We start from the raw sequence: 22,707 nt of genomic DNA on the forward strand, positions 1-22,707 counted from the left end.
GAACACTGAACAAAGAGTATAATCTCTAAATAATAAAAGCCTGACCAGAACAATTAATGATGACTGGTACAATTCTAAAATATTTTGGTTGAAATACGTGGTGGTGCTATCTAGATTTCAAGTGCCTGTTCATTTATTTTCATTTTTTTTTTGTGGTTAGGAAGTTAATGAGTTAGGACAGGAGTGAAAAAAAACCGACAAATCAATTAAATTGAGAAAAAAAATAAATCAAACTTTAAAAATCAAACTTGATTAGAATATTTTTAAAAAATATTTGATTCGGTTCGGTTTAATTTTAGTTTCATAAGCCTGAAATCGAAAAACCTCAATCGAACCGAACCGAACCGAACCGATTTAGTTAAAATAAATCGAACCTAGAAACCAAACCGAACCAAAACCAATCCCATTAAAAGTCCAAAAAAAAACCTAGAAAACAATATAGTTTTTTTGTTTTAAATATAAAAAATCAAACCAAACCAAAACTGGTCAGTTGGCGTTTTGATTTTAATATAAAATAATCAAACCTACCCGAATCGCAACTAGTTGGTTGAAACTGGTTTTCAATTTTATTTTTTGTATTTTATAAAATTTTAATTTGGTTATTTTTATAAATAAAAATAAAATTAAATAAAAAATAATCATCTCTATTTTAAGCTATACAGATGGTAATAACTATAAGACCGAACTCCTATATTTTACATGGAAATTAGAAAAGATGAATTTTCTGCACATGGACCATGCAAAGATTTCTACACATGAACTGTGATGAATTTTTTTTTCACTGTTTGGAAATGTTGTTGGAATTATTTTTTAAAATGCTTTTTATTTAGAAATATATCAAAATGTTTTTTATTTTAAAAAAATTATTTTTGACATCAAAATAATTTAAAAATATTAAATCAATATTAATTTAAAATAAAAAAACAAAAAAAAATATTTTTTTTTAAAAAAATATATTTAAAATACAAAAATAAAGTATATTATATTGGTTACTACGCTACGTGGGGTGGTGGGCGGTGCGCGTAATCAAAATCAAACATAGAAATTCTTCGCATCTTAAGATTTAGGACACCTTTTTTTTAATGTTTCTCATATTTTACACGTTGTATTATACTTGTACATTGCATGTCTTTGCATGCTTTGTGTCCCTATACTTTAGCTAGATTAAGATATGAAAGCTTGGACTTTCTCTAGCCAAGAGACTTGCAGCCTCCATGCATCTACCTTAATTATTGATGGTTAGTTGTTATTATTTTTTAAAATAATTTTTATTTAAATAATTTTTTTATTTTTTAAAATTTATTTTTAATATATTTTACTAAATACATAAAAAATCAAAATTTTTAATAATTGTAGTTGAAACTTGAAACTCGTTGACATGTCCTCTAAGAATATATTTAAGATTGTGACAGTGATGATGATTCAAAGTATTTTTTATTTAAAAAAATATCAAAAAAAAATTAAAAAAATTTATTTTTTAATATAAATATATTAAAAACAATCTAAACATATAAAACAACTTTGTTTTTTTTAAAAAAATTTAAATTTAAAAAAACACGATTTATACCACATTCTCAAATATACCTTAAAAGCAGCCAAATCACAGGGTCTGTCGTCAATTGTCTTCAACAATTGAATCATTGTTAGATGGTGTTTGACAATGCTTATGTGGTTGCGGTTGGTTAAAAAGCAGTAAAACACCCGTTTCGTTAACCACAAACCATAGTTTAATTTGACGTGGGTCCCATTAAAAATCACGTTTCAATTGAAAAAAGTGAAAAGCAGAATGAATTTGCTTTTCATGCGTCTGTACTCTCTCTCATCACCGACAATTTACATTTGCTTTTTCAATTTGCAATTACTTCCCAACTTCTCTCTGTCGTCCCTCGTCAATTTGCAAACCATTTTCCAACGGTTACAAACCCACATCACAGATCAATGTTCCGATGAGCTAAAAACCTCCAAAACTTTCCCCAAACTTCGGTTCCTTACCTAATTTACCTTTGGTTCCTTACCTCTCTCTCACCACCAAACTTTCCCCTGTAAACAACCTCCAAAACGGTTGCAGATCTGACGAGCTAAAAACCCAAATTTCCTCCCCCAAACTATTTCTCCTCTCTCTTCTCCTGCTAACCCCGTTTCTATTTTGCCCCAACACCAACGCCAGAACACTTCTTCCCCTCTGTCCATCAAACACAAACCGTCACTCGATTGTCCCTCCATTGTTACAATTGCAGAAAAAAAAACCAAGAGATACCAGTTAATATGCGTCCCCCTTGTCAATTTTTGTTTAACGTGTGTCTCAAAATCTAACGGGTTTCTATTGTTTTTGATTTTGCAGAACACAACTGCTACACCGTTTTGGGTTTGCAAAAGACAGAGACTGAGGTAAGTTCCTCCCTCATCTCCATCTTCATTTTCGGTTTTTTTAGATGAAGTATTTCATGTTTGTGCTGCTGCATGCTTGATTCCAAATTTTTTTTTCTGTAAATCTTTATAAACGGCACAGTAATGGCTTTCTGAAAAACTCAGCCCTAAACCGCCGTTCACTTTCTCCAAAAACCCCCTCTATCTTCCCCTCTTCTGATTTTTGCATTGCTTTAACAATTCCTTGAATTTTTTTTTTAATCTGGAGAGGCAAATGACGAATCTTTTGAATTGTTGAATGCTCAGACTCTTATTTGGGGTTGGGTTCTTATGATTAGATTCTTGAATAGGAAGATCTGATGCTCTCGGCTTTTGTCTTCAAGTCTCGGCTTCAATGGGTTTTTTTTAATTACTGGCAGCCAATGATGACAATACTATCTTCATGGTTTTTTTTTCAATTCGGAGAGGCAAATGATGAATCTTTTGAATTGTTGAATGCTCTGCCTCTTATTTAGGTTTCGGTTCTTTTGATTTGCTTTCATGGGTTTTTTTTTATTACTGTGCTGGCAGCCAATGATGACAATACTATTTTCCCTTGAAAGCATGTCTATGGATCTGCCTAACTGTTGAAATGCATGAAGTAGGACGGTCTGAGGCTTGAATGGTTTGTTTTTTTTTTGTTTTTCAAGATTTTGTTTTCTATAGCATGATGAGAAAACATAAAAAATAACAGTGTTATTTTGTTTTTCAAGATTTTGCTTTCAGCTGTTTTTTGTATTTCCTATGCTGCTGTAGGTTTGTTTTTTTTAATTTGTTTGTTGGATGGATGATCGCTGCATTGTAGATGAAAACAGCTACATTCATGGGTTTAGTGCGTGTATGATGCATATATAAAGATAGGTGTAGATGTAATGGATTTTGTGATTCTGGTCTTTTATAAACTGAGATGAGAATGGCTAAGTTCCTGCAGTATTTGGTCTTGGTACTGTCGGGAGTTAGCAATGCTTTGCTTGTTTACTAGAGCTCTAACTGATGTCTATGAAATCTCGAAGAATAAAATTCAGTAAATGATAATGGGTGTCCCTGGAGTTGTTTGCTGATAAAGGCTATTAGTTTCCAGTTCTGTTACTAGTCTAAAGGAACTGCAAAGAGTTTTTGCTGGAATTACTTGATGCTCACAGTTTCTTGTTTGGTATTTGCAGTTTCAATTTATCCGGCATGTCTCAGGCAACTACAGTTTGAAAAAGAAGCGTTCATTGAAAAAGATTGCTGGGTCAGAATCACCAAAAATGTAAGGATCTACGCCTGACCATATCTTTCTTTGATTTCTTTAGATATTATCATTGTGTCAAGTATTTTGTTTCAGTTTACTTCCTAGCTTTCAGTCACAGATAAACATGCTTGCTTGCCAACATAGACAAGTTTGTCATTTCTTAAGCCATGTTGAACTAGTTGGTCTCTCCATTTTACCTTTGCAATTTTGCATAAACAAACACATGTTTTTGTCTTCGAAGGCTAAAAAATGGCTCTGAAGTCTACTGTTTTGTGCATGATGAGAAACATAAAAAATAACAGTTATCCATGGCTGATGCATTAGTGCTGATTATTGTTGAATCTGAAACTGTAGAGTTCTTTACAAGCTTTTTTTTATAATTTGTTGTAATCCCATGAGTGGTCTAATTAACTGGGAAAAAAAGTATTTCTATGTGTGTTTGCTTGATTCCTTTACATTAGCCAGCATATGAGTTTTTATCATACTTTTTTTTCGCAAAACTTCCCATGTAATGCTGAACTTTAGATTTACAGTAACTTTTTAAAGCTATTTTGAACAGAAATATTTCGATTTTTTCCATGCAGCACAAATGTTTCGATTACAGATTTATCTTTACTGCTCATAGTCCATGCAAGTTTATTTCATGAATGGAGAATAAAGGACTATTTCATGAATGGAGAATAAAGGACTTACAAATGTTTCGATTCTCCATTCATGAAAAAATGTGTTCTGTCTCTTCGGAACTACTTTCAAAAACTGTTCTGGAATTGAAAACCTTCATTTTTGTGATGCTTTTGTGTACTGTGTTGATATACCATGTCAATTTTGTAGTAATCGTCACTCAAAATCTAATTTATCTTCTGGGTCTCCATTGTGTATCTGTTTGTAGTACAAAGTTGCAGAACTGCACTGGTCTGGACACCTATAGACTGATGTAAGTTCCTACCCTATCTCCATCTTCATTTTCATTTTTTTAGATGAAAAATTGCATGTTTTTGTACCTGCATGATCAATTACCGTGTGTTCTGCAATTGACAAATTTCATAACTGTTGTTGATTGTCTTCTGTTTACTGTGCCTTCATCAATTGTTTTGAATTTAGCAAAATTTAATTGCTTCTATATACTGCTTGTCTGTTGTTCTTTGTTTATGTACTTTAGCAAATATATTCTATTCTATTTGTTTTTTCCCTCTGTTTTTGTCTTCCAAACAGCATGATGACAATGAAGTGTTGCTTGATAATTCAAATTTTTTATCATGGCTGAAACTGAGTTTTCTGAGCAGTTCAAAATTAATGGGTTGCAATTAACATTTCATTACAAATGAACGTGAACATTCCCATTCAAATACATGTATGTGCTGAACATTTACTGTTATATTATTGTTATAGTCCACGGTTTATGTATGTGCCACTATTTATTTGATATCATTTATTGATTTCAAAATTTTTTTAAATGTGTTAAAAGATATCATGGAAGGTCTTGAATCTTTTGATAAGGCTGCTTGGACAAAAGACATGTTGCATATATTTTGTGATATATGCATTAAGGCAATTGATATGGGAATGAGACCTAATACTCATTTCGATAAAACGGGGTGGAAATTTCTTATAACATCATTCAAAGAACAAACTGGGCATGCATTCACTAAAACATAATTGAAAAACAAATGGGATGGATGCAAAAAGGATTGGAGGATATGGAATAAGCTGGTTTCAGAAACCGGAGTTGGCTGGAATAGTGAAATAGGCACAATTGCAGCTAGCGATGAGTGGTGGAAACAAAAAATTCAGGTACATTCCTTGTCATCCTAACAATTTCTTTTATTATTGTCAAATTCCAGCCCTAAAATTTTACTAGTATTGATCTTCATTACTTGATTTAATTTATACGCAGGAAATTAGAGGAGCCAAAAAATTCAGACATGTCGGTATTGAGCCATCTTTGAAGAATAAATTTGACCGAATGTATTCCAACATTGTCGCAACTGGAGCGTTTGCATAGGCTCCTTCATCAGGTGTACCTGCCGGCAATGGTGTTGATCCTGGTACAAGCAATGCCGACATTGTTGATGATGGTTTGGAAGAAGGCAGCGGTGATTCGGAGGAAGATGTCAATCCAGATTTCCAGACTGACATGACTCGAATGGTTGGAGAGATAAATATGTCAACCAACAGCAATACAAAAAGCAGCGGCAAAAGAAAAGGACGAGATCATGCCGATGTGCGATGTAGAAAGAAGAAAACATCTGGAATTGGTGTTCAGCTGATGACAAGGTGCAATCATCTTCTTGAGAGTATGTCGACTAAGAGTGATTCGACGTCGATTAATTTGGATCGCAAAGGCTGTAGCATCCCCGAGGTGATAGCTGAGCTGCACTCAATTCCTGGAGTTTCAATTAAAGATGACTTCCACGACTTCGCTACAGGGTTTCTCATTTCAAGAAGGAAAAGAGAAATGTGGGCCAGTATGGGCGATAAGCAACAGAAGTTGAGATGGTTGCAGCGAATGTATGCATGAACTAAACGTGCTTAGCTGACATGGTATGATTTAAGTAGCTTAACTGTTAATCAATTAAAGTATGTTCAAGTGCTTATGATATTTATACATGTTTATTTTTTTGTTGCAGAGTAATGGGATGACGGTTTTTAAAAGAGTAGTTTCCATTTGCCAAAGTTTGTTCGAGGCATTGTATTATTCCACATTTGATTTTAAGGCATAGGAGCATATGCGTTTGCGGTAATTTATGTACTGTTATATTTATTAAATTGCTTTGCGGGAGTAAACAAACTTGTATGAGAAATTGGTGGTTGTAATGTTGTATTTTATCTACGAATTACAATGTTCAATGGTTAATGTTAAATGGTTGACCCTTTAATGGAATTGGTTGTTAATTTACATGAAATGGTTGTTCAAAATTACCTTAACTGTTTTGTTAACTGTATATTTCTATTTCCTGTCGTGAGGTCTGCTGGGAATAATACTACATGCTGCTGTGTTTCTTTCCTTAGCTGTAATTTTTTCAATTGGTTAACTACTGTGAGATTGACATGCTGCTGGTCATTCCATCCTTGGCTGTATTTTTTTTTCCATTAGGTAGCTAGCTAGATGCTCATGTATGTCCTGTGTGGATTAGGAATACATCTAACTGTGGAAACATTAGGCATGCATGTAGAAACCAGGAGATAAGCTTTGTATGAGATGGAGAGAAGGTCGAGATAAGATGACATTTGCTGCATTGTTTACCTTTACTGTTAATTCTTTTTTCTTTGCTGCCATGAGGTTTGATAATACATGCTGCTGTGTTTTTTTCATTTACTGGAATTTTTTCAATTGGTTAGCTACTGTGAGCTTGACATGTTGCAGGTGAATTTTTCATTGGCTGTAATTGTTTCCATTTGCTAGCTACTGTGATCTTGTGAGGTTTGAAAAAGCAACCTCTTTTGCAGTCACTGTTTGTGTTTTTTTCATTGTTGTCGTGAGGTGATGGGACAAATGTTGATGTTGTTTCTTACTTTTCTTTGTTGCTGGTCATCCTACTGCTTCAGAAACTTGGAACTCTGTTTTTATTGGAAATGACATGCTGTTGTGTTTCTTTCATTGACTGGAATTTTTTCAATTGGTTAGCTACTGTGAGCTTGACATGTTGTAGCTGAATTTTTCATTGGCTGTAATTGTTTCCATTTGCTAGCTACTGTGATCTTGTGAGGTCTGAAAAAGCAACCTCTTTTGCAGTTACTGTTTGTGTTTTTTTCATTGTTGCTGTGAGGTGATGGGACAAATGTTGATGCTGTTTCTTACTTTTCTTTGTTGCTGGTCGTCCTACTGCTTCAGAAACTTGGAACTCTGTTTTTATTGGAAATGAATGGCAGGATGGTGTACATATATGAGATGTGAATTCTGTTTTTGGCAGGATGGTGTACATATATGAGCTGTGAACTCTGTTTTTTGCAGGATGATGTACATATATGAGCTGTAAAAGTAACATTATATGCTACTTTTACAGCACATGCATACATGTGAATGAATGTACTTGTGTTGAAAGATGAAAAATTGTAAAATAGACGTAAAGAGCATTGAAATTTTCTATATAAAGAGGAATGTTTGCATCATATTTTTCAATGAAATAGCTTTCTTCATAACAAGCTTCAAAAAACCTCTCAGTTGCACCAAATACAAGCAAGTAGAATACTTCTTTTTTGTTGGCTTTACAGGTATGGAAAAAACTTATGTTGAACTAACTTTTTGATAGTTTTTTTATTGAATGATATTTAATTATTTAAAGTTTTTTTTATTAACAACATATAATTTTTTTTCTTTTTTACATGTAATTGAAGTTATGGCTGATCCACGATTTAATGACATATTGAATGAAGATTTCAATTGTAATTATGATACTATAATGAACCGCATTGTAGATCAAATTAATTATCCTTGTGAAGGTAGTGGTGCCTCAGTTGATGGTGCTGGAGATGACAGTAATGGAAACGATTCCGACAATAGTAATGACAGTGATGGTGACGATGCATTTATTATAAGGAGGCATCTTGATAGGAAAAAATTAATTATTTGCATAGCTGGAGCTATAAATTATTATTATAATAATTATATGTTTAAAGAACCATGTATGGTTTCATATAACACAGGGATGCGTTGGTTGACGGATGTTTTAAAAGGGCATTGGAAACGAAGTGTTAACATGTTCAGGATGGACGCAATCACTTTTTTGAGTTTGTGCACCGACTTGGAAACGTGCTATGGCTTAAAACCGTCAAGAAGAATGAGCGTTATTGAAAAGGTAGCAATGTTTCTATTTACAATAGCAGTTGGGGCGTCAAATAGACAAGTGCAGGAAAGATTCCAACATTCAGGTGAAACTGTTAGTCGATGTTTTAAAGAAGTGCTTAAATCACTACGTTTGTTTGCTGTGGAAATCATAAAACCAGTAGATCCACAATTTACGAGCACACCAAGAGAAATTGCTATGAATCCAAGATTTATGCCACATATCAAGGTAAGATTAATTTTTATATATATATATATTAAGTAGTTTAATTAAGTTGTTCAGAGGAGTATGAAATATATTATAAAAGTTTATATAAGTACTATAAATGTTTTTGTGGCATGTAGAATTGTGTCGGTGCAATTGATGGAACACATGTTCGTGCCTGCGTACCAGCTGCAAATCAAATTCCATTTATTGGAAGAAAAGGTGTACCAACACAAAATGTAATGGCCGCTTGTAGTTTCGACATGCAATTCATGTTCGTGTGGGCAGGATGAGAAGGCAGTGCACACGATACTCGTATTTTTTTGGAGGCTATTGACAATAGCAATATCAACTTTCCAAAACCTCCAGAAGGTTGTGATTTTGACTAAATTGAAGATTGGGTAATTGAAGGAATATAATTATTTTTTTAAGTTTTGTTTAAAATTACAATGTTATTTTTTTCAGGAAAATACTATTTGGTTGATGCTGGATATCCAAACGAGTATGGATATTTGGGTCCCTACAAAGGCGAGAGGTATCACTTCCAAGAATTTAGACGTCGTGGACAACCAAGTGGTCGGAAAGAAGTGTTTAATCGTGCACACTCGTCACTACGTAACGTGATCGAACGTTCTTTTGGGGTATGGAAACAGAGGTGGAAAATTTTGCAAAACATGCCTGCTTATCCATACAAAACACAAGTTGAGATTGTAGTTGCATCAATGGCACTACATAATTATATTAGAAGGAGATCGCAAGATGATGCAGTTTTTTCTGAGTATGATCGCAACCCCAATTTGATTCCAGATGACTTTTTGCCTGATAATGTTCAGGCTTCGGCCGTTCAAGGCTCGTAGAGGCTTTCACGTATGGATTTTGTACGCGATGGAATTGCAAATAGTTTGATGGAACAATAAAAGAGTACATTAATGTATAACGATTTTTCATTTTGTTATGTAATCATAATTACAAAACACCTATGTTTTGGAATTATATATATGTGTCTATATATGTCCTTTTAATTAATTCCAATCAATGTCCTTTTAATTAATTCCAATCAAATATTTAATTCCAATCAAATATAAAACACAAACCATAATAAAATTAATTTTTTTTTTTTAAACCACAGTTTTTACCAAACACAAAATTGTTTTTTTTCCACCACAATTGTTGAACCACAGTTTTGTAACCAAACACCAAAAACTGCTTTTTTTAAAACCATAACCTCAACCACAGTTTTAACCAAACACCAACTTTTTTTAAAATCAACCTCACAAAAAGTACTTTTTAAAAAACTGCTTTTTATAAACCGCAACCACAAAAGCTACCACAATACCAAACACACCCTTAGTCGTCACCATTAATCTTTCTTTTTAATGAAGTACAAAAAACAAAATTCTCTGCAATCTTCTCCTTTCCTTCTATCAATCTGGAGTGATGAATCGTGTCTCTTGATACATGCAAAGTAACGCAAAGGTCATCCCAACCCCAAGTCGTGACACAGAAATATAAAACATTAGCCATCATTGACCTCCATGGTTTCTATCTGCTCAATTATTTGGTCCCATGGTTGAATCAGTTCGAATATTGGAACCCAGAACAGAGATTACTTTAGCACCAGTGATCAAATTCAACGAAAATCGATGATGCACAAAATCCAACATTGCCATTTGAGTCGAAAGGAAACATTTTCGAAGGCAACACCGTCAGGTTCTGCCACCCAAAATGAGCAACACCTCAAGGTTGGCCGTTGTCCTCATCTCCCACGCCCTCTTCGGACGTGCTTGCTTGATGAAGCGGCGGCTGGAGGCGTTTGCCTAGGCCAGGGCGTTCATCAACAAGTTCCACGAATTGTTTTTTGGGAAACCAATATTATTCTGTCAAGCAACTAGAGATCGAGAGGTTCCTGTTTTTTTTTTTTTTTTTGGGTAATCTGATACGCTCTTCTCCAAATTCAAGAAGGTATGTAATTGGTGCGATTGAAAGTTACAAAATGATTCTCGAGGTACGTTATTGGTGAAGTCCGAGATGTCGAAATCACAGTTAGCAAATTGGACCAACGATCACATGCTTAGAAATAATGCTAAGTACTGGGGGACATGATAAGAAAGCTCATGAATCTAGGTGGGTCGCAATGTTGTCGAAAATACGAAGTTATAGTGAAATTAACAGTTGATGTGATAGCTCTCAAGCTCCAACAGGTCCTGTTGGAACTTTTGCTTGGTACACTAGCAGGACTGTCTAACGCCCGGCCATTTCCATTATTCATCAAGTTTTTAATTAACTGGTCCGGCAACTGATGATAGCATCAATTTCTGCTTTGTTCGGAGCTCATGAGCATGAGAATCACAGCTGTTGACCAGAAATAAATTATGAAAACCATTTTCAAGATTTGCAAAGCGAGAACCAAAACCATAACCACAACAAAACATTATTCTGCAGACAGTTTCTTTGCGTTTGTTGTAGATATCAGAGTTACCTTCCAATCAATTTATAACACGTGATCTCAGATGCAAACAAGAACGTAAGCAGGACAAACGAGGAGAAAAATGTATGGAACAAACAGACAAGAACAGAGTAGTTCGGAATGTAGTAGGCTAGCATAGAACAAAACATATTGAGAGATGACAACCATATAAAATATCTGGCGCTATTACAACTACATTTCCAGATTGGATTGTGCAAGCATGTATGAAGAGAACATTCTTGAATGTGGGTTATCATGGGAAATCTAATAGATTAGTACCAGGTACAAACAGCTCTGTTGCATAGTCAAAGGAGTTAGGATATAGCCAAGTTACCTTAGGAGAATAATTATATTCTCTCACAAGCTAATACATATAAAACCAAGCAACAGAAAGCATCCCTTGTACGGCCTCATTAGTATATACGATAATTTTCAGCACGGGGTTGCAGAATTGCCTGCAAAACAATGCAAACAATTTCAATGAGATCAGATTAGATCAAACAGGTGAAAAACTAGCATGAACACGAACAGCTATCGACTTCATTACATAATGCAGCATATAAGATAAGATCAACCATTCGAAATGATCCTGAAAATAGATTTACAGATCTAAACTGATACAAACGCAGTATCGACCACATGCACAATTCCACCCTTAACTGCACCCGACATGGAAGTTTTCTGTTTGAGTGGCAAGGCTGGGAATCAAACAGGTTTTACACTCCTGCACAACTCCATGAATAAATAGCATTGGTAACAGAAATGAGCAGGAACCAACTGCCCAGGTGCTTATGAAATCCAGCAACTTGAATCAAGTTTCCTCATAAACCATCAAATCCCTTTCAGATCAAATAAATGTTGTTCAACTAGTTCATGATCAAGCTCCATATAGCTAACCAACTAGTTTAGTTTGTGGCTTAGTTTGAGTTGTAAATACCCAGTTAGCATACGCGACTATTATATACCCCATCATTTATAAAGCACTACTACACTCTTTCTTGCAAAGCTACACCCTTTTTAGCTTGAAATATAATATAATGAACTATCAAAAAGCTTGAACAGAATAGAGGCCTCTTACTTCGGTACAACCGCTCCCAACTGCATTATTTATTGCTGGAGGCTTTGGATGGAAGTGCTCTCCAGGGCGAGGCAGAAAGGAGGATCCAGGATTCAATGGAGATGTTATTAAGGTCATATTGTCCTCCTTATTAACAAGGCATTTATCCTCAGTCAATGAGAAACCAAAGAGTCTGCAGCTGCTTTTGCACGACACCAGATCTTGACTACCCCTAAAGGCTGATTGAGCTACAATAGGTTGTGAAACGCCATGTTGAAGATGTTCATGGGACAGACCAAAAGGACTATTGCTCCATTGGCAGTCTCTTTTTACAATGGGCTCAGAATGGGCAGACAACTTGAAATCTCCCCCCTGCATTTCAGGACCACAAAACCAACTTCGGGTGGTAGCTGTCTGCTGCACATGATCATTGAAATTAAAATTGGAAGATGGCTTTGGAACTAGATTGCTAGCATGCTGAAACATTAACACCGAAGATGGTGATGATACTTGTGCAGGAGGTCGAATTTGAGTATTATAACCCTGCATCATTGTAGACCATCCGTTTCTTGAGCTTGACCTTTGGACACCATCAGAGAATCCAAGACTACAATTTTCACGAGCCTCATTAGCATTTGGGATTCTTCCATATGGTGAGCTTGGAAAAATTTCTTGACCTTGAAAGACCTTATGGAATCTATAAGATTCGTTAAAGCCTATGCCCTTGTAGGAATTATTTGAAGTGGCAATCGAGTCTCTGATACCACTTCCTAATGCAGCAATCCCAGAACTATGGGAACCAGGAAAACAACTCCTTATTTCAGATGGGTGCTGATTCTGACCATCAACAACATCATAAAGAGCATTAAAACTCATAATTTCTTGACCTTGCAAGACCTCCTGGGACCTTGAAGATTCCCTAAAGTCCGGTGCTCCGATCCCATCTGTTAGAAAAACATGCAGACCAGTCAGTAACATTGAATGCAGAACAAGGAAAAAGTTGGAAATGGTGATGCATTTATCTGAGGGAAAGCAGATCCTACCAGGAATTGGAAATTCTGCCTTTGATGAAGGCAATCCAGACCTGCTCCTCTTCAAACCAGGTGCCATAAAGTTATTGGAACTGGAAAAAGAACCAGAGCCAGAAGGCTCGACTTCCCAAGGAGAAACCCTGCTGAGCCTGTTAGCCTCCGTATCATCCCACCTTACCTGAGATTAAGAAGAAGAAAAAAGATCCACCAGAATACATATCATTCGATTAACATGACACATTAAATGTCAAAAATTGTAAAGATGCTTTGCAATAGGCAAAATTAGGAGAAAGAGCACAGAAGGAATCCAGAAGAAGAAAAGAACAAAACAAAATGCCCAGATTGCCAAGCAGAAAAATAATACAAACATCCCACTTTTAAACTAACCAAGCAAAATCACTTATACATTTCTATAATTACAAAAATTCCTTAAACATGTGATATACAGTAATAATCATGGCTCCAGAACATATCATCACCCCAAAGTACAACTACAGAACACCCGGTATAATATCATGGAGAAAGAACCTATCATGGAGAAAGAACAAGACATTAATTAATGGTTAGATATTGAAGGTCCCCTGATGGAGTGTGGAAAAGCATCTTAACCATTGCAAGTAATGCTTGTAATTTCAGTTCAGTAGATCTTCCAAACTTTAGATAATAAAAGACTGAGGATGAGGCAACAATGCATCAATGCCCACATAGATGGAACATAGGAAAGCAGACCCAAGTCTAAGCGCAACCCCACAACTTAATCCCAAACAGACCTTACTGCAATAAAAAGGTTTCCACCAGCATTTAGGAACTTGAAAGTAATTTTTATAAAATATGATTTTCAACTACATACCAGCAGGCATTTCCATTTTGAACCAGGCCATCTAGCAGGATCTAGCTCATTGACTCCAGTTATTATTCCAGTGTATCTGCAAAAAGTATTTGAGTTAATGTTTTGATAACATAATTAGTTAAAAGCTCCAAACCCATGGATGGCAAACCTTCTCTCTGCTGCATCTTCTGTTTCAAAACGCATTTTGAATCTCATTCCAGAAGAGAAGGATTGATCAAGGCTCTTAAAGAATTTATTAAAAGGTATTATGAACTCTGATGAGCTGGTCCTACAAAGTAAGAAATTGAACTTGAAAATTCAGGAATGAAGAAAGTAATAAATCCACAGTGATAAAATATGGGTAGCAGAAGAAGAAACAACTGAGAAACTTATCAATTGGCAAGACAGGAAAAAACTCAAGTCAAATAGATGATGTCAAAACCAAAAAGAGCTCATCAAGATATGTAATTGACTATAATTGCAATAATGAATGCCGAGTGAGTTTTTTCTTTTACACTCAAAAGCAGTATGATGTGTTGTACACAACCCCTACATGCTCAGTATCTAGCAAGGGTAAACTTTTCACAATAAAATGTGTCATGTTGTGCACTAAAATTTGAAGTTTTAATGACAATGGCTCTCAAGTCACCCAGCCAGCGACAGATTCAATAAGCAATTGAGTTGTGCATTCTCCAGTAACGGATAAAAAACACAAAGGTTTGGAGAACAGGAAGTCCTTTTGTGATAACTACACAGGATTTTGGAAGAAAGTTGAAACAAACCTTGTGCAACATACCAATCTTGATTCTGCAACGATGTTTTTGGTAAGAGGGGAAACATGAGGAACAACAATGGGAAAACCTTTGAAGCGGTGTTATGCATAATAGAAGGGTAAGGACTTTTGTGATATGTAAAAAGAATACTGGAGACAACACCGTGAAAGGGTGGCAATCAGATGATGAGACTTTCAACAGCGTGTTCAATTGCAGTTCAATCTTCAGTTATGGCATGAATTAGTTGATAAAAACTGAGTGAGAGCTTTATGGAACTAAATGTTGTATAAAGCACGCGATACATGCCACCACAAAATATATTTAAGTTTTCAAGCCACCATAATGATTGAAAGATGCTGCAACCACCCTATATAAATTTTTCAGTAATATTTACATACAAGCATTCTACTAGGACAATTCAATCCGATAGTTTCACATACTGGAATCAAATTGTTGGTTCAATTTTCCTACAAATACTGGACAAAACAAGAAGAAAATTACCTTGGATTGTAGTAAATGTGGAAAACACTTCTAGTAGAAATAACATTAGCTACATCCCCAGGAGAGATCTGATTCAGCTGATGATTCCATAGAGCTGGAAATGTAGGGCCACATTTAACTTGTGCTGCTCTTCGAACTCCCAGTCTCAATTCCCCATCCTCACCCCTGATGGAAGATACAAATACAGAACCATAAAGTTGGGCTTATTATATCCCATTGATAAGAAAAGAGGTATTCATACCTGAGAAAGAGTACGGCATCCCCAGAGACAAGTTTTTTCTTATTGACAAACGCACTCCATCCAGTAGTGAGCAAATGCCTCCGTGGCTGACCTGCTCAAACCAAAAAGAAAAATGCAAACTCAAGAATCAAACAGGGGAAGGGAAATACATAAAATCAGTCAGCAAACTATAAATCAACTGAGAGAAAGACTAAGGTATGAAGCTTAAGAAGCAAGTGCAATTGCCTCAAGCATACCCCTGTAGATATGTCGAAATTTCCACTCAGAGCCATGAAGATCCTTTGCCACTAGCTCTTGTGAAGGCCTTTGTTGAGTATAATCCTATAGTAGGAATCCATTCAAGTCAACATCCAATGTTGAGAATGTAGGACAGTTGAAGTCGAAATCGCACACATAAATGGTTGTAAGAGAACATGAATAAATAATACAGTTTTACTTACCAGAGGAGGGAAGCAGTCCTCAGCAGCTCGACGAGGGACTGAAAAGCCTCCATGAGTGCTAGTGTCAGAAGCAGTTAAGGTCTTACAGAACATATGGGGTGTTGTCATCTTCACAGTGGCTTCACCATCCTCCTCTTCACCATCCCCCTCAAATATCCCCTCCCTCAACTTCTGCTCAATTTCCTGTGCACAACAACAATTGAAGGAGAAACGAACCCCGTCTCCAGAACCTCAGTTAACACCATAATGAATCAAGAAAAACAAACCAAAAGATACACTTAAAGCAACAAAGTAGTTGAAATTTAAAATTGAACACTTGAAATTTAAAGAATGATGCATATCTACAAGTGACAAGCATTCTGTTTGTTAATGAACCATTTAATTTTGATTAAATAAAGATTTAAATCTGTCTCTTAAACGTTTTGAAATCAATAAGGTAGTTAAAGTTACAAGCCCAAACAAAAAAAAAAATCCCTTTCAGCAGTATCATAATATTATCATCCAAACACTCAAATCTACCAAATTTTCTTACATTTTTCAACAACTGAAGGTAAAGCAAGATTAGAAAAGCACCCACCTCACTCTCAGGAACCAGGGAGACCTGTGCATACACCTCATCACTTGCTGCCTCGGCCTGACACAAGGGGAAAAAACCACGATTTTACCACAAATCTGTATTTAACATAAATAGCACTCCATTTCCCTTGAACAAAACCAGAATAAAATAAACAAAAACAACCAAATACATGTATAGAAATCCTCACATTTACAATGCTAGACAACTAACAAATGAAATTCTCCGCAATTGCAAAAACTAATTAACAAAAATGCAACCCTTTAATTTCCCTATGAAACTAAGCAGCATCAACAAATAAAAACACCTTGAACAATTGCATCGATAAAAACAACATACAGATAACATAAACATACAAAATGATGCAAAGACTTACATGGAGCTTGACATCAACAACTCGACAGAAGACATGAGGAGGGAGATCATAAACTGCAAGAGGCAAATCAGGGAGTTGTTCCAAGTGGCCTTGAGGGAAATACACAACAACACTCCCTCTCTTTGGCAAAGATATTAGTGGGCCAGCACAAGCATGCCAAAGCTCCAAACAAACGGAAGAGGTACTAGAACCAGAGCCAGAACCAGAAGCACTCAAAGCAGAAGCAGCGGAGGATGATGATGGGGAAGATAAAGACCCACAAGACGGTGTAGTTTCATCTTCTTCAATAGTGTTGAGATCTATCATACCCACCATTTTTAGCCTTGATTAGCTATATAGCCTTTCCTAAACAAAGGCAGTAACAACAGGAACAGTGTAGAGTTCTTGAAGAATAACAAGGAGTAACTGTTGATAACAATAATGAAGGTTTATTAAAAGACAAGTGCTTTTGTGAGCAAGGAGAGATTTCATGACTGCATTATAGTGCAACTTTGGCAATGGCCTAAAAGGAGATTAGAGTCAAGACTCTTAAAAAGAGAGACCCTTTGTCTCTCTCTGCTTTTTTAAGATATCAAATCAAAAGCTTTAAAGGGTACTAGTATTAAATTAAATTAAAGCTTTCAACTTTTTATTTATTTTCTTCTCAATTTTTCATGGGTTTCTTTTCTTGCTCATGATCTGCAAAACTGAGATGCAGTGCCTGCCGCAATGCTGCCATGCTGTGAAGACCCTGCAAGGATGCGATGTGTGGCAGTAGTGTTAGAGAGAGAGACAGAAAAAGAGATTTTAATGGGAACTATATCTGTCTCTCTTATCTTTTCTTTTTCAAGTGCTTCCTTTCTATAAAAATAATAATAATAATAACAACAATAAATGTAATGTAATACAGTTTATAAATTTTGTAGCAGTGAAAGAGTTCCTGTACGGAGCCCTGTATTTCCGGGCGGATGTCTATTCTGTCCCCTTTCACTTCTCAAATCGCCCTCATGTCCCTTGCTTAGAGTCTATAGGGAGCACAGGGAATTTGAAAGAGATTATTTTTTATAAACAGATTAAAATAATAATTTTTTTAAAATTTATTTTAAACATCAAAATAATTAAAAATTTAAAAATAGGCTAAATGGCTTTAAATGTGTAATTATTTTATAAACATTTTACAGGGCTTTTGTCATCAAAAAAAACAGAAAGCTCGAATGGATTCAGTTTGCCGAACTTGAGTGTTGCCATCTGCTGTGGAACTTTTACAGCACTTTAGTGTTCCAAACTTCCAAGCTTTTCACTTTCATTTCTCAAATCTAATCTGTTGTCTGTTCGAGCATCCAATTGGTGGAATCTGGAATTTAAGGCCTTCAAGATCTCAGCTGGGAGTCTCTTCCCGTCATGATGGCGCTGCCGCTGCCGCTGCTGCTGCTTCAAGTTTTGACTCTGCCCTATGGACTAGAGCCTCTAGGCAATTATAGCTGTTTCCTTGGGCTAAAAGCAACGCTAGCTGCTTGTCAAGAGCCCTTTTAGCTCTGCGGCTGTGTTTTATTTAAAATAAACAGTGCGCCATTTAATTTCTTACTTAATTTCTGCATTAAAAATATAGAAAAAAAGAAGGATCAATTTCATGCTTTTTTTTTTCATTGTTCACTTAAAAAATAGTGAACAATGCAATTCTCGTGCATTGTTCACTTCCTTGAGAGAACTCTTTTTTAAAAAAAAAAAAATAGTTTAGAGTTAATTTTATACCTAATAATATTTTATCCAATTTTATTATATGCTAAAAATATTATTAAAACCGTAGTTTTTGTCGAATGTATTTCGTACGTAATGGAATTATAAATGGTTTCATGGAATAATAAAAAATATTTTATATAAAATATTATTTATTTCATGATATAATAGCAATAATTAAATCTACAATATTTAAATTAAAAATCATCAGTATTAATATATATTTTTTAAAATTATTTTATAACCTCAATTTTAAAAGCACTCTTAACGAAACACTTTAAACTACTTTTTTTTCAACTTCAATTTCAACCACAGTTTTAACCAAACACCTATTTTTTTAAACCAACTACAACTAAAAATACTTTTTATAAAATAACTTTTTTTAAACCACAACTATAACAGCTACCACAATATCAAATATACTCTGGCCAAAGAGTGGATAAGCTGTATTTTTTTTATATATATATATATATATATATATATATATATATATATATATAATAGTCTTTAATAATTGGCATTAATCCATGGCTAGTCTGTGTTAGGATTAGCAGGGACAAATCTGTATTATTTGGTTTCATTTCATTTCTCTTTCATTCACAGTTGTGTCTCCTTCTAGGCCAACTAGAGTCTACTTTATACTCGTAGTTGATTAGTTTATTGTCATGTGAACTTTCTTTGGAATTACTTGGGAGGGTAGCATGGTAACTTTTCATGATGTTTTATATTTAAAAATATATTAAAATATATTTTTTTTATTTTTTTTAAATGTATTTTAATATCAACAAATCATAAAAAAAAATTAATTTAATAACACTTTTTAAACAAAAAAAAATATATATTTTTGTTCATCCTTAAATTTGAGCTAAAGTAACTTGTTCATTAAAAAAAAAACACACAATCTTGTTATTTAAACTTTAATGGTGTATTTTAAAAAAAAAAAAAAAAAGCACAAATATCATATACAGGTGGCATGATCAACTTCATTTTTATCATTATAATTTCTCTATTTTTACAAAAATAATATGAGTATTTGGTACCATGTTACAAAAAATCTTGAATTGTTTTTATTTAAAATATTTTTTTATATTTTTAAATTATTTTAACATGCAATAATCAAAAAATAATTTTTAAAAATTAAAAAAATTTATTTTAATATAATTTTAAGTGAAAAAATTTAAACCGTTGTTGCTATAAGAATCTCAAACATGCTATAAAGTAGTGTTTATTTTTATAGTTAAAATTATTTTTATAAAATTATTTTTTAAAATAAATTAAATTAGTATTTTTTAAAATATTTTTTTTTATAATCATAAAGAAATAATTTTAAAAATCAATAAACATAAAACATAAAGAGGCTAGCTGCAATTCAGAAATGGCTGCAGGCACTGTAGGTAGGTCATAGGAGACACTAAAAAAATCAAAATTAACTGTATGTTGACTATGTAGGGCACAAGAGCCTAAACTGTTGGTGATAGTTTTCAAACAGTACACCCCAAGTGAACCAGCACGTGTCAGAAAGCCATTAATTGAGAAGACATGGTCCTTAAATACTCTGTGTAGTCCCTTAAATTCAAAGGAACCCTCAGAGGAGCTGTAGGCATAGGGCTCAGAGAATGGAGAATGAACTAAAATGGGTAATCAGGCTTGTACGCTTCATTATTAGCAAGCTACGTGTCTTTATCGTGGCCTAATCTCTTGGCAGCAAGGGTAAATTAGTCAAAATGCGTGGCGGATGGACAAATGTGTCACGGTAATGAAAGGGGCAGGTCTTTATCAGAGCCATCGAATGTATAGAACACAGTCCCTCGGGCCTATGGCTACGTAGGCCTGCTTTCAAAGCTTCGTAGGTTGAAGCCAGATAACCCGGACAAAACGGGTTACACTCACTGAACGTGTGTTGATGGTTGTAATAATAGTTGTATTTTTAAAATATATTTTTATTTAAAAATATATTACAATAATATTTTTTATTAAAATAATATTTTTGGCTAACACATGTTAAATCTTTTTAAATTAGGTTGAATTCAGATAACCTAGACAAAACAGGGTTACGTTCTGTTTTTGTATTTTAAAATAACTTTTAAAAAAATTAAATTTTTTTATATTTTTATTTGCTTCATATTAATATTTTTTTTATGTTTTTAGATTATTTTAATATGCAAATATTAAAAATAATGTTTAAAAAATAAAAAAATGTTATTTTCAATGCACATTTGACTATATTTTTAAAATATTTTTTTATTTTAAAGTATTTTAAAATAATTTTTTATTATTATTTAAAATTTATTCTTAATATTCGCTAATTACATGTTGAATCTTTTAAAATTAGAATTAGAAGTTGTTTTGTTTTGACTAATTTTATTATTTTTCAAGCATCTTTTGGATTTATTATTTTAATTTCAAATTTTTGTTTTAATTTTCCTATTGCTTTCAAATTTTAAATTTTTTTTTAACAAAGATAAGATTTTTTTTGCCTTGTTTAAAGATCCTAGACGTATTGAGAAGGAAAATATCATATACTTATTTTTTTAGTTAATAAAACTTTACATTTATAGTTCACATATGAACTACATTTACTCGTTAAAATTTCTATATTTTTTGTGTTGTTGCTCTATCAATTTTCACCTGCATCGTATCTTAAATATCACACAACATAAACTTTTTATTAAAGGATATAACAATACATGATTGTTCGTTTATTAAGGAATACATTATTATTGTATTATTAAATAAATAAAATTCAGTAAAATAAAACTTGAGCATCCCTGAATTTTATCATCTACAGTTTTATATTTATGGAGGATTAATCTTCTTGCATCGACAAATGTTAATGTATATTAAAGGAGTGTTTAGGATATAATAATAATTGTTTTTTAAAATATTTGTTACTAATACTACAAAATAATCTAAAAATACATAAAATCAATTAATTTTAGCCAACCCGTTTAGAATAAAATGCCAAACAGGGAATAAAGATCACATCGGCATACTGGAACGCGCTGCAGAAGAGGGTGAGTTCCTATGTCTATCAAACTTTCCTTTTTGCCTTCACTTTGCCCCACCCACCGCACTAAGATTGTTTCATTATTAGCCGGCCTGCTTATTTGGGCACCTCCTTGCTTTTTTATAAATGGGGCGGCTCGACTGCTTTAAAAGCTTCAAACTGCCCTTTAAGCTTATTTATTTGTCCCTTTTGCATGCAGTTTTTTAAAATATTTTTTTATTATATCAGTCAGGGATAATAAAAAAAACTCAAAAATCAAATAAATTGAGAAAATTAAAAAAAAATTGAAAAAATACAGATTAAACCGATTAAAATTTAAAAAAAACCGACCCGTTTGATTTTAGTTTTTTAAGTTTAAAAATTAGAAAAACAAACCAAACCGAACCTAAACCGAAAAAAAACCAAGTCTAATCAGGAAAAAAACCAAACTAACTTAAAAAACAAAATTAAATTAATTTAAATTAATTTTTATCCTAAAAACACTCTGAAACACGGATATAACTTTTCGAGAAACAAGCACCATCTCATTACTATAAGAGGGCAAACTGACTGCAATTTATGATAAGAAAAATATCTAAAAACATTAAAAATAAATGAAAAGGTTTCAAATTTTAAACATAGAAGTTTTTTAACCGCGAAGGTTAATATTTTTCACCACACAAAAGCAAATTACCTTCAATTTCCATGTCAATTCTCACCTTCCATTTTTTCTCATTTTTCAAAGTCAAAATCTATGATGGTTAATTACTTTGTTGGCAAACTGTTAACATAATACATACTCTTTTCACTGTGTCTGTATGCAGAAATTGAGGTCAGCTCAACATTACTATTCTTTGGTCACGCAATGATTTTTTAAGGCATTTGTCCTTGACTGCTGTCAGTTTGCCCTTTCATGGTAATGGGATGGTGCATGTTTCTTGAAAAGTTATAGTCGTGTTCCTAAAAGGTCACTGCTTGAGTCGGTCAATTTAAAATGATATTTTAATTTTTTTTAATAACTGTTTTGATAGTTCTTTTTAAAAAACCAAACAAACTTTCATTTAAACTTTAACATAAATTACTCTACA

At 33.7% G+C, this 22,707-nt stretch overlaps 3 protein-coding genes, 2 non-coding genes and 1 pseudogene across 6 annotated transcripts; 5 read left to right on the top strand and 1 right to left on the bottom strand.

Annotated features, from left to right (window-relative positions):
- Nucleotides 1–2,648: 2,648 nt before the first annotated feature.
- LOC118031701 (small nucleolar RNA snoR64a) lies at nucleotides 2,649–2,730 on the top strand (annotated as a pseudogene).
- A 206-nt stretch (nucleotides 2,731–2,936) lies between these two features.
- On the top strand, nucleotides 2,937–3,024 carry LOC118031697 (small nucleolar RNA snoR20a). The gene has a single exon (XR_004684563.1). It is a non-coding gene; the product is annotated as a small nucleolar RNA snoR20a (small nucleolar RNA).
- Nucleotides 3,025–3,908: 884 nt separating this feature from the next.
- On the top strand, nucleotides 3,909–3,993 carry LOC118031698 (small nucleolar RNA R38). Its single transcript, XR_004684564.1, has one exon. It is a non-coding gene; the product is annotated as a small nucleolar RNA R38 (small nucleolar RNA).
- A 1,117-nt stretch (nucleotides 3,994–5,110) lies between these two features.
- On the top strand, nucleotides 5,111–6,158 carry LOC140956096 (uncharacterized). The gene is made up of 3 exons (XM_073412289.1): nucleotides 5,111–5,188; nucleotides 5,327–5,431; nucleotides 5,643–6,158. Exons 1-3 carry the CDS (start codon nucleotides 5,111–5,113, stop codon nucleotides 6,156–6,158), a joined length of 699 nt encoding a protein of 232 aa, XP_073268390.1.
- Nucleotides 6,159–7,977: 1,819 nt separating this feature from the next.
- LOC118031486 (uncharacterized) lies at nucleotides 7,978–9,485 on the top strand. Its single transcript, XM_035035919.1, has 4 exons — nucleotides 7,978–8,155; nucleotides 8,285–8,652; nucleotides 8,769–8,850; nucleotides 9,094–9,485. Exons 1-4 carry the CDS (start codon nucleotides 7,978–7,980, stop codon nucleotides 9,483–9,485), a joined length of 1,020 nt encoding a protein of 339 aa, XP_034891810.1.
- Nucleotides 9,486–10,728: 1,243 nt separating this feature from the next.
- On the bottom strand, nucleotides 10,729–17,745 carry LOC118031279 (auxin response factor 3). 2 transcript variants are annotated; one of them, XR_004684504.2, is made up of 12 exons: nucleotides 16,918–17,745; nucleotides 16,545–16,601; nucleotides 15,968–16,150; nucleotides 15,764–15,848; nucleotides 15,528–15,618; nucleotides 15,287–15,451; nucleotides 14,182–14,301; nucleotides 14,034–14,109; nucleotides 13,196–13,361; nucleotides 12,174–13,096; nucleotides 11,430–11,550; nucleotides 10,729–10,980 (listed from the first exon to the last, which is right to left on the bottom strand). XR_004684504.2 is itself a non-coding variant. In XM_035035632.2 (11 exons), exons 1-11 carry the CDS (start codon nucleotides 17,230–17,232, stop codon nucleotides 11,509–11,511), a joined length of 2,223 nt encoding a protein of 740 aa, XP_034891523.1. In that variant the 5' UTR covers nucleotides 17,233–17,745; the 3' UTR covers nucleotides 11,207–11,508. The 2 variants fall into 2 exon arrangements, 1 of the variants encoding a protein (XP_034891523.1); XM_035035632.2 differs by lacking the exon at nucleotides 10,729–10,980 and having other exon boundaries at nucleotides 11,207–11,550.
- Nucleotides 17,746–22,707: the final 4,962 nt, after the last annotated feature.

Source organism: Populus alba, chromosome 11 (assembly GCF_005239225.2).
Source record: "Populus alba chromosome 11, ASM523922v2, whole genome shotgun sequence".
Lineage (NCBI taxonomy): Eukaryota > Viridiplantae > Streptophyta > Magnoliopsida > Malpighiales > Salicaceae > Populus > Populus alba.

Coding starts and splice junctions, on each gene's coding strand:
- LOC140956096 (XM_073412289.1), top strand. CDS start 5,111: ATGGAAGGTCTTGAATCTTTTGATAAGGCTGCTTGGACAAAAGACATG. Junction 5,189..5,326: donor TTTGTGATATATGCATTAAG/GCAATTGATATG, acceptor GGATGCAAAAAG/GATTGGAGGATATGGAATAA. Junction 5,432..5,642: donor GGTGGAAACAAAAAATTCAG/GTACATTCCTTG, acceptor GCGTTTGCATAG/GCTCCTTCATCAGGTGTACC.
- LOC118031486 (XM_035035919.1), top strand. CDS start 7,978: ATGGCTGATCCACGATTTAATGACATATTGAATGAAGATTTCAATTGT. Junction 8,156..8,284: donor CAATAGTAATGACAGTGATG/GTGACGATGCAT, acceptor CATATAACACAG/GGATGCGTTGGTTGACGGAT. Junction 8,653..8,768: donor GATTTATGCCACATATCAAG/GTAAGATTAATT, acceptor TGTGGCATGTAG/AATTGTGTCGGTGCAATTGA.
- LOC118031279 (XM_035035632.2), bottom strand. CDS start 17,232: ATGGTGGGTATGATAGATCTCAACACTATTGAAGAAGATGAAACTACA. Junction 15,452..15,527: donor GATGCCGTACTCTTTCTCAG/GTATGAATACCT, acceptor ATCTTCCATCAG/GGGTGAGGATGGGGAATTGA. Junction 14,302..15,286: donor CACATTTACTACAATCCAAG/GTAATTTTCTTC, acceptor CTTACTTTGTAG/GACCAGCTCATCAGAGTTCA.